The sequence below is a fragment of the Sinohyriopsis cumingii genome, chromosome 6 (assembly GCF_028554795.1).
Source record: "Sinohyriopsis cumingii isolate HCF-2022 chromosome 6, ASM2855479v2, whole genome shotgun sequence".
Classification (NCBI taxonomy): domain Eukaryota; kingdom Metazoa; phylum Mollusca; class Bivalvia; order Unionida; family Unionidae; genus Sinohyriopsis; species Sinohyriopsis cumingii.
This window is the reverse complement of record NC_142966.1, coordinates 161,852,439-161,867,998: the sequence shown is the minus strand read 5'-3', so window position 1 is coordinate 161,867,998 and position 15,560 is coordinate 161,852,439. Positions and strand designations below refer to the sequence as shown.

Genomic DNA, 15,560 nt, shown 5'->3' with positions numbered 1-15,560 from the left:
AAATTATGAATATAGTCTACTGTTGACAATGCATAATTTGTGTTCCTTCCTCTTCTCAAAGAACAGGAAGAAGAATCCCAGTTATCTCCCTTATTTCGGCACAACCATTTAAAAAATTCGACCGTTAATTTAGATAACCTAATTCAAATCCCTATTACTTCGTCAACCTTTGTGTCAACTATCCAAGAGATACCTCTGCGCATTGCATTGTTCAATGCCCAGTAAGTATCAACGACCAAAATGTTGACATATTTTTCGCGACAGAAACCTGGCTAAAATCATCAGGCGATGAACTCAAGTGTACTGATGTAACACCTACTGGTTACACCATCAAGTCATTCCCCCGTAATTCTCGCGGAGGTGGAATTGCTGCATTACAAATAACTCCATGATAAAACGTCTTAACTACACCACAACATTCAGTTTCGACCACACATCGTTTGAACTAGTCCAAACCACACTCACAATGGAGCAAAGTCATTACATTGTTTCCGCATATACCGCCCTCCTCCTAGTAGAAAAACAAGCTGACTGACTCTCTTTTTGCAGCAGTCTCCGAATTTCCTGCACAATGGAAATTCTATAGGAACAACCTGATTATTCTTGGAGATTTCAATTTTCACTTTGACTGTCCCGGAAACTCAAATACATCAAAACTCATAGATTCCATTAATGTTTTCAACCTCAAACAGTCGGTTAACCAACCCACCCATAAACATGGTCACATTTTAGACTGGATTCTTAATAGACTGATAACATTCTACGATCCTCCCTGGTATCCCGTGACCTTGCGTCAGATCACCGCTGTGTTATATTCCATCCTGACGTATCAGTCCCTAACCCTCCACCTTTATATATTACTGAGAGAAACCTCCGTATGATAAATAGAATCAAACTAATTCACGACATCCAAGCTAACCTAACAACTTGCTTACCTCCTACCGCAGAACAACTCGATAACTGTCTGCGTTCATTGCTTGACAAACATGCCCCAGCTACCAAGTGCAGAGTATCAATTAAAAAGTGTTAGGGACCAGCTTCGCATTGCTAAAAGAGACCGCCGTAAAGCTGATAGGCTCTGGCTTTCCACCAGACTCACTATTCATAAGCAAATCTACGAAGTCTAAGAAGAATGTCACAACTATAGTGCATGCAGCGAAATCAGCCCACTACATTACTAAGATTATGGAAAGTTCCAGCTGCAAAGGGCTCTTCGAGATCACTAACCAGTTAATGTCAAGGAACAAATCATCACCACTTCCAACTACCTTCTCTCCAGTCGACCTTCCTGACATATTTGCAAATTTCTTCCGTGGCAAAGTACAAACCATTAGAGATAAGCTTGACACCACAATTTCAATTGACTCGTCGTGACCATACAGTTGGGATACAGAATTTGAGCGGAACCGTTAGCAGCATCTGAACCTGTCTCTATGGATTTCGTACGTACAATCCTTATGAAGAGTGCACCAAAGTCATGTGAACTTGATCCAATTCCAACATCACTGCTGCTTGAGTGCTTAGATCCAGTATTGTCTTCACCAACTGATGTTATTAATACCTCTCTCTCATCCGGGGAATTCCTATCATCTTGTCAAAACTGCCATTGTAAAGCCTCTGCTGAAGAAACCAAAACTAGACCATAACGATTTAAAGAACTACCTCCCAGTTTCTAATCTTCCATTCATATACAAAATCTTAGAAAAGGTTGTTCTATCCCAGCTTGTATTTCATCTAAATTCAAACAGTCTTTTTGGCAATGTACAATCTGCATATCGCCCTTGTCACAGGACTGCGTTGGATAGCGGAAAGATTACAGTCCTCACTCTCCTTTATTTATCTGCAGCATTTGACACAATAAACCATGATATATTACTTTACCGTCTCCAGCATGCATTTGGCATTCATAATACAGCCTTACTGTGGTTCAAGTCCTACTTGGTCAACAGGACACACATTATATCTGCAAATGGAATACACTCCCGCCCAGTTGATCTATGTTGTGGTGTTCCACAGGGGTCTGTTCTTGGACCTGTTCTCTTCATTCTGTACACTCATCGCTCTCAAGTGTCATAGATCACCATCCAGTGTCTCACCAACTGAACGATTATCAGATCCAAATATACAAATCTAGCCACCCAACTGAAGTTGATGCTACCATCCTTGGTGTAGAGAGGTGCATTTCTGATGTGAAATCATGGATGACATGTAACAAGCTGCAGATGAATGATGATAAAGCTGAGGCCATTCTGATCACAACACAAAGATTTTCTCGTTCACATCGTTACGTCAAACAATAAATATCAGCAACGCCAACAATAAATTCACACAATCAGTACGAAACATAGGTATTACTCTGGACAGTACTCTCACATTGCACCAACATGTCATGAACATATGCAAGGCTGCATATCTTGAACTGAGACGCATCAGCTCAATTCGTAAATATCTTTCTGTTGATGCCACTAAAACACTTATGTGTTCATTAGTACTTTCAAGACTGGACTATTGTAACTCAATTCTGTCTGGTTCATCTCAATATCTACTCCAGAAACTATAAAAAAGTTCAAAATACAGCTGCTCGGATCATACTTAGAGTACCACAATCAGAGCACACTTCCCCGCTGCTATATACCCTACACTGGCTATGCATGCGATCCAGAATCAAACACAAAATTTGTTCTCTGTGATATGTTTCACTGTCGGACTCTAGTCCAACATACCTATCCGATCTCACCCATGTGTATACACCAGCAAGATACTTACGCTCCTCATCTCACAATCGTATACTCATTATCCCCACTATGAAAACAATGGCATATGGACACCGTTCGTTTGAATACCAGGGCCCCGCAACGTGGAATGAATTGCTCACTGAACTTAGACACGAAGACACAGTGATCACATTCAAGAGGGCTCTCAAAACTCACTTATTTCGACTGCAAGAACAAATTCAAAGACCTAATAATGTTTGCTACCTGAACTATTCTCAGCATGTTTTTTATTTTTTAATGTTTTTCTAATTTCTTGTTGTTTGTTTTTGTAATAATATTATTAAATGTTTTTTATCTTATAGGTGTTGTATAATGTTGTAAAGCGCTTAGAGCTCTAAAGATTAGGCGCTATACAAAGTGCTCATTATTATTATCATTATTATTATTATTATTATTATTATTATTATTGTGTAGGTTGAAGCATTCTAAAAATAAATGATTACCACGTAATTGTTGCGTGACGATGGTGTTCTAAAATATTATCTACAAAGAATGTGTGGATTTATGTATATTTAAGTTGCATAGTTCGTTGGTTCGTATTTTATCTTCACTATACGCTCTCGGTGATGTGAAGTTGTATCTAGTAGTTGACGTTCTCCAACATCACTGACAGTTTTGTAAACAGCAATGTGTACTTTTTTCTGAGTGAAGGGCAAATATTAGGATATTATCTTAAGATGAGTCAAGGACATTGGTAATGTTCACATAGCTATACCTGGTATACGTGATGTTTGTCGAATGCTTTTATACAGTCCTTCTAATTATGACTATGTTTCTTACAGACCTATGAACTCTTGTCTCTCATCCTGGTTATTCTTTTATGTTTAGTTCTTTATATATCAATAATGTTTAGTACAAAATCAGTCATTCGTGCGATAACATCTGAGCCGAATCAAGTTGTTTTTTTTTGTGTTAGATTTGTTTTTGGACTTAAATTATTTAATTTCAAAAGTATTCTTCTCCCGAAATATAAAGAGTTCCATAATAAAATGCTCGGATAGAAAGACTTGGAATTATAGTGAAATTCAAATGATGACATATTCTTGGATTATATTACTGTGTTTCAACAAAAGACTGTTGAGACGTCATAATACATCAGGATATCACAGGCATATCATCACTTTCAGAGTTGGATTTATGTTGAAACATCACTAACGTTTATTCAGAACTTTGTCAATCAGGGCTTGTGTTAGAAGTTCTATGATTATTTGGGATTTAATTCACAGTTCGAAAAGTTATTTTTACATTCTGACTTTGTATCCTAGCGATATAAATTATTTGTTGAATTTACAATCCGTGTTTTTTTTATCTGTTCTTTTTTTATGTAAGACCTAGAGTTTAGATAGTAATTTACTTTATAACGATTACAGGAAATTTATTCTATTATACTTTGACGGATGGATTACCAAAATTACTTTGGAAATTATACTGCCAACCCATACTTACATGGATACAGCTGTTTGTATCTATTTTTATTCCTGTTTTGAGATCGAAGAGCAACAGTCATTGGAAGCTGTGGGCCGGATGGCAATTTCTTGATAAAAAACATATATTATACGTTACTTTTGTAGCATTATTTAACATAAAAACTAAACAAATTATAAATACAATATACAATAATAACATTAGTAAGTTTTTTAGTAATTATATAGTTCCAGAAAAGGGATGATGAAAAGAGTATTTAACCTTTGGATCATTACATACAGGTGAAATATATGCAGACTTTAGAGGCGATGACAATTTAATATCAAACAAAATTAAACATGTTTACGTTCTTCAACGTTACTTGCAAACGTGTTTATGCTTTTACGTCCATTAAAAAAAGTAACGCATTAAAGTGCGATGCTAGAATTCTCACTATAGGTTAAAGAATTCTTGTACTAATCCACAGTTCTATCAGAGGCAAAACTGAGTTGGATCCGACCAACAACAGGGACATTCTCTGTGCACACTTTACATCAGATACATTTTAGAACAACTCAGTCACGCGTTCGTTTATAAGAATATGATACCAGCATTCAATTGTTTCAAGATGTCGAGTTATTTAGATTACGTTTAGGTTAGTCATACCTCAAACTCTTCCGTAAAATATGTATCATCCAGAAAATTCTCCTGGACATAATCCCAGAGTCTTGACAATGGTATAGATCCATTCTGCAACTCATGTCCTAAGTTATAGTATGTTTCACTATCTTCATTATTTAGTTTGATATCTCTTTCCCCATCTTTTTGTGTTGTCGTGCTCGTACTTGCTTTAGTTTCAGTTCTTTCTTCTGCGACTGTCACCATATCACTGTCTTAACGTACACAGAGAGAGAAAACCAAAACCAGAGATGAACGCCTTAAACATTATTCGCGCTAGTTTACTCTCAAAATATATATATATATGTCAAATAATTTAAAAAATGATAATAAAAACGTCGATCTCATATATCTGAATTCAAACGGAGATATATATAACATCGTAACCTCTTTGCCCATTTGTGCGAAATTCAGTACATATCAAATAGAACCAAAACAGAACTACAAGTCAGACACATCAAAGAAAGTTTTTTTATTATGGAGAAATGAAATTATAAGATTGAAAGCAATTCGGAAACGTGTTGCTGAAAATGATGACATTGTTTTTGATAATAAATCAATTTAACATAAATGATTGCTTTTCTAAAGATAACATTTATATCGATATTTATGAAAGCAAGGACTAACCTATACTGAAGTTCGATGGATTCTCATAAACAACGACATCTTCCTTCTTATTAGACAATTCATTCCCCGTTGATGGATAAGATAGTGGAGTTTTGCGCCTCCTGCGAAATTCAACGGAACTGTATCATTCAATACGCACATGTCAACCAGTACATACCATGACGTGATTAAATAGTAAAGTGTATTTGAAAACGCATTATAATCGATGAATGTTGATGATTCAGGCCTTGGATTTCAAGCGTAAGGTGATCAATTATTTCAACCTATTATTGTATAACCAAAAATAAAATGGTAATGTCTGACAATATTGACATAGATAAGCATTAAGTTGGAACAGCACACACATACACACACATATATACACACATACCTACACACACACACACACACACACACACACACACACACACACACACATATATATATATATATATGTATATATATCATTTGATTAAAATTCTGAACAATTGATATAAAGCCAGTTTCTAAATTAATATTCTTGTTATGCAATGAAATAAAAAATTTATTTTCTAGTATTTTACCTTTACACCAATCCCCTTATATAAGAAAAACAAATATTTGCAATATTCCTTTGACTTTCCTCTAACTGCTTTAAAAAGAGATAATATTGTCGATTAAATATTTATGTATTTGCAGTTAAACCATCAAATCTCACCGTCTGACAACAATAATTACAACGACAATTAAAGCGACTACGGCAATGCCAGAACCGGCAGATCCTCCAACAAGATCAACATCGACACCTGTTTGTTCTAACTTTTCCGAACCTGAAAAAATGAACATAATCACTATAAAACGTATATCTACGCAAGCTTCAGAATACACACCAACATAACTATTATATTTATATAAACATTTACTCATCGCTTTTATGATATCACATACGAAATTAGGCTATAAGTTTACATCTATAAATGTAGTTAATCTAATACGTCATCAGTTTTGGTTTTAAAGCTGGTCTGTAGTACATATATAAACTGCCTTCGTGCCTGATTCGAATCATCAAACAGGTTTTGAGGTCTTGATTCGACGGCACGAATGTACCTTGGAAAGTCACATCGGCGCTAGAAGCAAAGTCTTCGTAGGAATCATTTTAATGATGTTTAAAAATTATTGAAATAAAGCAAATGTCAGTAGAACGTTTCCTTTTCGAGCATGTACTATAATAAGATTTATTAATATGTATGTAATCGTTTGCTTTTAACATATCATGCATCCTAAGAGAGGTAACATTTAATCTTTATCTGAATGGTATGATTATAAATATGTACAGCTGAACGAAGAACATACAAATAACACAATGGGTTACCTATGATCTGTAATTCATATGTCCATTTCAGATATTGTAAAGAAGAATGCATGATGATATTATTTCAAACTTAAACGATTCATCTATCAACATTTGTTATGTGTGTTATTGCTAGGTACATACAGCGAATTTTAATTTCTCAGGAATGCAGGTACTATTCTCTAAGTTTGCCTTGAGTCATTCGTTAATATTATTTACTTGTCAAGTGTTAAGTAACTGAAACATAGATCAAACAAAAATGCGCTTTTTATAAATCACATGATCTTTGTTGCAAACTTGTTTTAAAGAAAAGAAATAATGAATGCCACTTCTTATTGTATTTGTACGTACTATAGGTTTTGTTTTTCTCTCCATGATCCAAGTCATATTATTGGAAAATATATTATTTTTGTCCATAGTATGTGCTATCTTGAGACCTTTCCAAAACAAATAACTTTGTTCCCCGACTTATTTGCATAATAATTTTCAGTGGTAGAAAATAAGTGGATGACATGAAGTTGTTGCATTTCTGTTATTTTATGTTCAGGCACTTTAACCATTTTAAGTTCACCTAGTTAATGCATCAAACGAGTTTGGTAAGGCATATCTTATAGATATTTTAAACAAGCAAATGTGGTTGTGCAAGAAGCTGTACAACTTAGATAAGGCCCTCTCCATCAATGAAAAACCACTTAACATAGTACTAATGAGAGAGGAAACCATTAATGAAATGTACGAACATGTGTGTTACATGTAGTATTAATTGCATAGCTTCAGCGAGGAATAATTAAATGAAATATCACTGCAAATATGCCATGAAACCTATATACAAATGTTGCAAAGATAAACAATTATCTGAAACAACATAAATAGACGGTACCTAATAGGTGTGCAAAAGATAACCATGAAAGTACAACTTCCTACAAATGTTTATAGTTCTAGAGATATCAGTCGTATATATTAGATACTTATTAGTATATAATAAATACACAATAAACATATTTTGAGGTACATATGCCAGTGTAATCGATGTTTGAAAACAAATATATGGCACACAAAGTGTAACAGTCAGTAGGAAAGACCGTGGTCATCTTTATTGAATTGAAATAGACTAATATAAAATTGAGAGAAAGACGTTAAACAATATGATCTTATTGCATGCACAAGTAATCATTACTCGGTGTAGAATGTAGAGTATGATGTATGATATTGTACACTTATGCAATAAAGAAGTAAAGTACTGTCAGAGCAGACATAAAATATAAATTTAACAAATGATATATAATTGCAAAAGTAAAACTCGTTTATAATTTGTTATATGGTATTTATGGGGACACGATGGTAATATGGCACTGAACATTACGCGGCCATTTCTAAAAAATGTGCATAGGATTATTATTTTGGGTCGACGTGGGGAAAATGATAATTCGATAGTGTGGGTCTCAATAGTATGAGCACAAAGGGACTGTATGAGAAAAGACGCGAACTGAACATTCCGAGACACTTTCAGACGTTTTGAATTTATAATTGGGGGACTTATAATTTGGGGATACTTTCAGGCCGTATGGAAATCTAACTTAAGACCATTCTAATGTCTATGCTCTTTGTAAAATGGAGGATGTCGCGTGGCGTTGCTGAGATAGTTCCACCCTTATTGACCAATGCCTAGTTGTGCTCTCTCTTACCCACACATACAGACCATCACCGGTACATACCGACCAGCCAAAAACAATTATAGCTGAAGCTAATTTTACTATAATATTCTTAACGACAATTACCCGCACCTACTAACACCCCGTTCTACTGACAAGCATCAACATATGCTAAACAACGAAGAGTCTTACATACCATTATAAAAGCTGTTACTAAAAGCGTTCAACACAAATTATAGCAGAAAGCCAGAATCTTATGTTAAATATATGACCTAGAAGAAAAATAATACAAACCCTTAAAAAATGGCAACACATTTAACAGATTCTAACAGTAACTGGAATATTTTGTTGAAATCAGTGAATAAAAGACACAGCGAAATACCGAAAATAAAAGAGAAATTTAAAGAGACTTAAAAATTCTGGAATGCTATATTTAAAATATGGTCTGACTAAAAGTATTACCAAAACTGCAAAGCTGTAAAAGAATTACAGAAAATTAAAATAACACGCCTATTTCAGTGAAATGACCGATCTCTAAAATTTACACTAAAATCCCGTTACTTATGCTGACTTTAAATGACATCCCCCGAGACTCCAAAATATTATATATGTACAACTTTGGTCCAAACTAAACTTAATACTAAAATTCATAGCTGACATATAGTTTGTGTAGACTGAAAATGACAGAAAATATTAATTATAAATTAATAAGGAACTTAACCAATGTTAAAACAGTCTGAACAATTTAAGACATCGTAAAAGGATAAAGATATGACAAATGTTAAATTAAATAATAAAGCACTTAAAAATAATAAATTGGATATCTTACTATTTTGTAAAGAAATTTAGCGGTAAGTTTGATATATACGGGAGTTTAAAGTATGTGCAGAGTTGTGATGACTAGCACATATTCGTACAGACCCACACTATCCTTAAAGACAGACGCAAAGGAGATGTACATTATTGTCACTAATATATACAAGTATAATACAGCATTCATGCTTACTATCCAACTTCACATATGCACGTATAAATGCAACAGAGGGAAAGGAGATATGCAATGTTAAATTGTAGTTATTTATGGACAAACACTTATCTCTACACATATACAAAAAAACAAGTAAACACTTATTAACAAAAAGAACATAAAATAAGTCCTTGCACGGAAACAAACAAGGGATATGGGACTAACTTCTCGTTAATGGATGCTGATAAAATTGAGGTGATTTTAGTCCCTGAATGCAAGAATCAGAAAATGAGATAAATTAATATACACTTCAAATCTCTGTAATGCCAAATTTCAAGCCGAGCAATCATGCTCAATAGTTGAATTGTTTTCCTGGTTCATATTTTATATTTTTTAAAGAAATACTTGTACGAACATATTATGTTAAATTATTGGTTGATATCTGGAGCTGAAATAACCTGTGCAATGTTTAAAGTATCGAGAGCCTCCTAATTTCTTTTACCAATCAAACTTGATTTTCTTACATAAGAAATTCATCAAAGTATCAGCAATTATGAAAATATTTTGAGCAAAGTTTCCGGTAATGTGCTGCAAGCCCAAAAATTGCACCACTTGCCTTTTATTGATAGGCATTGAGAATTCAGTGATATCTTTAACAATAGATTCTAGTGGTTGAACTTAACCATGCATAGAAAGATGTCTTAAAATGTAACACAAGCAAAGATAAATTCACTTTTATGTAAAATAATTGTCAAATTTGCCCCACTCGGTCATGCAACGAAATTCTGGATACTTTCCAGGTGATCATTCCAGGTCTCGTTGAGGTCATCAATGCAAGCATCACCTACATATATAAACTATGCTACCATGGTCATTAAACGCTGGAGTGTCGAGGTAGATATTTTCATAGCAAATGGCGTCTTTTTATATTGATAGATTCCAAACGGAGTTATGAAAGGTCGAAATTTGTTTTGCTCTAACCGTATGTGGCATATACCAATACCCTTTTGAAGTCATCTATTTTTGGTATTAAAATGAATCTGTTTTGGTAACACTTTTCATTTGTTTGTAGTAATAATAATAAATAATAATGAGGACTTTGTATAGCGCCTAATCTTTAGAAGCTCTAAGCGCTTTACAACATTAGACAACACCAATAACATAAACAAACATATATAAATGACATAATTACAAAATACAAACAGCATGAAATTAGAAAATATAAAAGGATGCTGAAAATATTTCAGGTAGCAAACGTTATTAGGTCTGTACGTTTGTTCTTGCAGTCGAAATAGGTGAGTTTTAAGAGCACTCTTGAATGGGATCACTGTGTTTTTGTGTCTATGTTCAGTCGGCAATTCGTTCCACGTTGCTTGCCCTTGGTATGCAAAAGAACGTTGTCCATATGACTGTTTTCATAGTGGGAATACTGAGTATACGATTGTCAGAAGAGGAGCGTAAGTATCTTGCTGCTGTGTACCCGTGGATGAGGCCGGATGGGTATGTTGGACTATGGTCTGTCAATGAAACGTATCACAGAAAACACATTTTGTGTTTGATTCTGGATCGCATGGATATCCAGTGTAGGGTACAGAGGAGTAGACAGATGTACTTTGGTCGTGGCACTCTAAAGAGGATCCTAGCATCTGTGCTTTGAACCTTTTGAAGATTCTGGAGTAGATATTGAGACGAACCAGGCATAATTGAGTTACAAAAGTCCAGCCTTGAAAGTTCTATTGAACACAAGTGTTTTAGTGGCATCATCTGAAAGATATTTGCGAATGGAGCTGATGCGTATCAGCTGAAGATATGAGGCCTTGCATATGTTCATGTCAAGTACTGTCCAGAGTAACACCTTGGTTTCATAGCGACTGCGTGAATTTAATGTTAGTGTTGCTGATATTTATTGTTTGGGGTAAAGGATGTGAATGTGAAAGTCTTTGTGTTGTGATCAGACTGGCCTCTGTTGTATTATCATTCATCTGCAGACATCAGAAATATACCTCTTTACACCTTGGATAATAGCATCAACTTCAGCTGGGTGGCTAGATTTGTATATTTTGGTGTCATCAGCGTGCAATTGGTGAGATACTGGATATCAATCTAAGACACTTGAGAGCGGCTGAGTGTACATAATGAAGAGAACAGGACCAAGAACAGACCCCATCTGGAACAATGCAACATCGATCAACTGGGCTGGTGTGTATTCCATTTGCAGACAAAAGTTGTGTCCTGTTAGGCAAGAAGGACGTGAACCACGGTAAGGCTGTATCCTGAGGAGGGTGATAAATGTAATATTTCCGCTATCAAAAGCAGGGAGAACTTAATTAAGGGTCGATATCCAGGCTGTACAATGCTACGAAGACTGTTTAAATTGAGATGAGATACATGTTGGGATAGAACAACGTTTTCTAAGATTTTGTATATGAATGGGAGATTAGAATCTGGGCGGTAGTTCTTTAAATCGTTATGTTCGAGTGTTGGTTTCTTCAGCAGAGGCTTTACAATGGCAGATTGGACAAATGATGGTAATTTCGCGGATGAGAGAGAGGTATTAATAACACCAGACAATGCTGGATCTAAGCACTCAAGCAGCAGTGATGTTGGAATTGGATCAAGTTCACATGACGTTGTTGCACCCTTCGTCACGATTGTACGTACTAAATAAATAGAGACAGGTTCAAATACTTCTAATGGTTGCCGCTGAAATTCTGTATCGCAACTGTATGGTGATGAAGAGTCAATTGAAATTATGTTGTCAGGCTTATTTATAACGGTTTGTACATTGTCACTGAAAAAAGTTGCAAAGAGGTCCGGAAGGTTGAGTGGAGAGAAGCGGTGTACATTAGTTCCTTAACATTAGCTTGTTAGTAATGTCGAAGAGGTCTTTGCAGCTGAAACTTTCCATGATCGTCCATGATTTCGCTGCATGGACTATGTTTGTGATGTTATTCTTAGCGGCTTCATATATTTGCTTATGAATAGTGATTCTGGTGGAAAGCCAAAGCCTCTCACTTTTACGGGTGTCTCTTTTAGCAGTACAAATCTGGTCCACAACACTACCAAACCACGGAGAACACTTTTGAATTGCTACTCTGCACTGTTTGTCGAGCAATGAACGCAGGCAGTTATCTAGTTATTCTGTTGTAGGAGGTAAGAATGTTGTTAGGTTTGCTTGGATGTCATGCATTAGTTTGGTTCTATTTATAATAAGGAGATTTCTCTTTGTAGCAAATAAAGGTGGATGATTAGTTACTGATACGTCAAGATGGCATATAATGCAGATGTGATCTGATGCAAGTTCGTGGGATACCAGGGATGACAGAATAATATTATCATCAGGTCTATAAAGAATCCACTCTGAAATGTGACCATGTTTATGGGTTGGCTAGTTAACGGACTGTTTGAGGTTCAAAACATTAACTGAATCTAGTAGTTTTGATGTGTAATGGTTTCAAGGAGAGTCAAAGTGAAAGCTGAAATCTCCAAGAATAATCAGGTTTCCACCTATCGAACGTCTATACTCCAGGAGATTCGAAAACTGCTCCAAAAAACGGGCGATTGGGTTAGCTTGTTTCCTCTGCTAGGAGGAGGGTGGTAGTGGGACAAAAAATGGAATGACCTTTGTTCCAAAGTGAGTGTGGTTTGGACTAGTGTAAATGATAATTGGTAGAAACTGAAGATTGTGGTGTGGTTAAGACGTTTGAGCATGGAGTTCTTTGTGATGACAGCAATTCCATCTAAGCGAGAGTGGCGGGGGAACAACTTGATATATTAACCGTTGGGTGTTAAATCCGCGCGCATGGGGTTATCGCTTGATGTCTTTAGCCATGTTTCCGTCAGGAAAAAGACGTAGATATTCTGATAGTTGATAAAATTAACTATGTCTGTGCGCTCTTACGGTGGTCCTACTGATTGGGCATTGAATAATGCAATACACAGTGGTATACCTCTAATGGTTGACACAAAGGTTGACAATTTAATACGGAGTTGAATTAAGTTATTAAAATTATGTGAGTGGAAATACGGAAGGTATTGCTAGTTTTGGCCTAAGAATACACGGTGAACTCTTGACTGTTGCCTGGCTCAACAAATCATTCTTTATCAAATAATCATTTTGCGTTTTCAAGGTACTCAAAGTAACATAAGAGCTTTTATAATTCATTCTTTTCATGTGGCTGTTGGTATGAAAATTTCTGTTCGAGATTCTCCATTATTTCCAACTTTACAAGACTGGTTAACAATGGTCACTACAACCCGGTTACACGCCATCATTTTAAGCTTCATTGTGAAAATCAGGTACAAAAAGTCACTGAATGATTAACAGGACTGTCTCTATCAACATACTCCTTTAATAGTTTGATAAGGCAGATTTTATTCTGGTTTACCACTCCCAGGTGTAAAAATGATATCTTCTTTTTAACTGTATAAAGAACATGTTAAGGTATGTGCAATAGAATCAAAACTGTATCATTAGGATGCAAGTTCTTGTCTTTGTAGTTTATTATACTTTAATTCCATTTTTGTTTTGGTAGATTTAAGATCGTTTTTTGTTTTTTCACAAGCCTTTAATAATTTTCATTTGACTTCAAAGACATAATCAAGAATATTAATCTCTGAATCGTCTGTCGAAAGAAGTTTGTCTTTTAAGAACTTTAATGGTTCCAGACAGTATGTCCAAACACTGGTTTAAAAAGAACAAAACATGAGATTGTCAATATTGACATGTTGTATAGTATTTAGAATCATCACTTTTCATTCTCGGCTTATAAAATGATTCGAAATCTTATAAGTCTTATTGATTCATATATGACTAGAAAAGAACATGTCAAGGGCTAAACTAAGAATGTCCTCTCTGTACGACTTAGGATAAAAACTTTGAAAGCTCATTGACCACTCATCACCAGCGAGTACCTCAGAATGTCCCCATTTTCCCATAAGGACCACGTTTCTTTAAAAACGGGAAACCTTGGTAGCTTCAGTTTTGTAAAAAGGCCTCCGAAACAAATAGGAAATATTAGGATCTTATACCTATTCGATAACAAGTGCCCTTAGTCACCCAGATTACATGGGAGAGAACGAGTATTATAAAAGAATTAATGTGATCAATATCGTTTGATTGATCAGTACTAGGAGCAAAGGTGACCTCATCGAAAGACTCACTGAATATATGTCAACTAAAAAATACGTTCATAATTCATTTCATTCTCAAGAGCTTTGTTCCCACAGCTCTAGTAATTAGCCAAGCAGGGTATAAATCATGGATTTTATTTTAAATAGGATCGTCTTCTGATCCAAACAAACCTTGTTAGTTACAAATGGCTTAACCTCAACCATATGTCGAGCTAGGTCATTGCCTAGTAATAAAGGAAGACACTCAATGAGCAAATTATTAACCTGCTCCGAAGGTGACAGATAATGAGACTATGTTTGATGACAAAGTTATAATATGGATTGGAACTTGAATAAAGCTGCACTCTCCATCTTGAATAAGAACATTGTCAGAACAAGCCTACTTCTCCGATACAAGCAATGTATCTGAGAAACAAAGGCTTTGATGAGCTCCATGTGTCACTTCCTATTTTAATAGCAAACTAGTCATGGGTTGGTATTTTGTGCCGCAGGTATCAACTTGTATACCGTTTTTATACTACCCATGCTTCTAATGGCAGTGAAATATAAACTTTAGGAACCGCTCCCGTGGCCTAGTGGTTTGAGAGTCCGCCTCGGATGCGGGGGTCGTGGGTTGGATCCCCGGCCGAGTCATACAAGAGACTTACAAAAATGGTACTAACAGCTTCCTCGCTTGGCGCTCAGCATTAAGAGGTTAGTGTTAGGACTGGTCAGCCTGGAGTCAGGATAATGTGACTGGGTGGGATATCATGTCTGCGGCATGATGCCCCAGTGCTAGACATCACTATAAACTGCAACACCGCAGACATCGTAGCGATATGACTGAAAAATTGTTAAAGCTACTTTAAAAATCAAAATCACATTACAAATCACATAAATTTTACGAGTTTCCCCAACACGTACACTTTGTAGTAACAAAGACAACTGCTCTCTTGGCCATTTCAAATAATCAGCCATTTAATAACTTCAGGAAAATATTGATTTAATTATTTTTTATGAGAATACTCATCTATTAG

At 35.5% G+C, this 15,560-nt stretch overlaps 1 protein-coding gene across 1 annotated transcript in view; it reads right to left on the bottom strand.

Moving 5' to 3' along the window:
* LOC149798411 (receptor-type tyrosine-protein phosphatase epsilon-like) overlaps positions 1-15,560 on the bottom strand; it is a 111,738-nt gene that overhangs the window by 19,338 nt on the left and 76,840 nt on the right. The window contains exons 8-11 of the mRNA XM_089963609.1: positions 6,160-6,271; positions 5,484-5,584; positions 4,845-5,071; positions 4,221-4,308 (exon numbers count right to left, since the gene is read on the bottom strand). Coding sequence (XP_089819735.1) covers positions 4,221-4,308; positions 4,845-5,071; positions 5,484-5,584; positions 6,160-6,271 — 528 coding nt within the window. The remainder of the gene's footprint in view (positions 1-4,220; positions 4,309-4,844; positions 5,072-5,483; positions 5,585-6,159; positions 6,272-15,560) is intronic.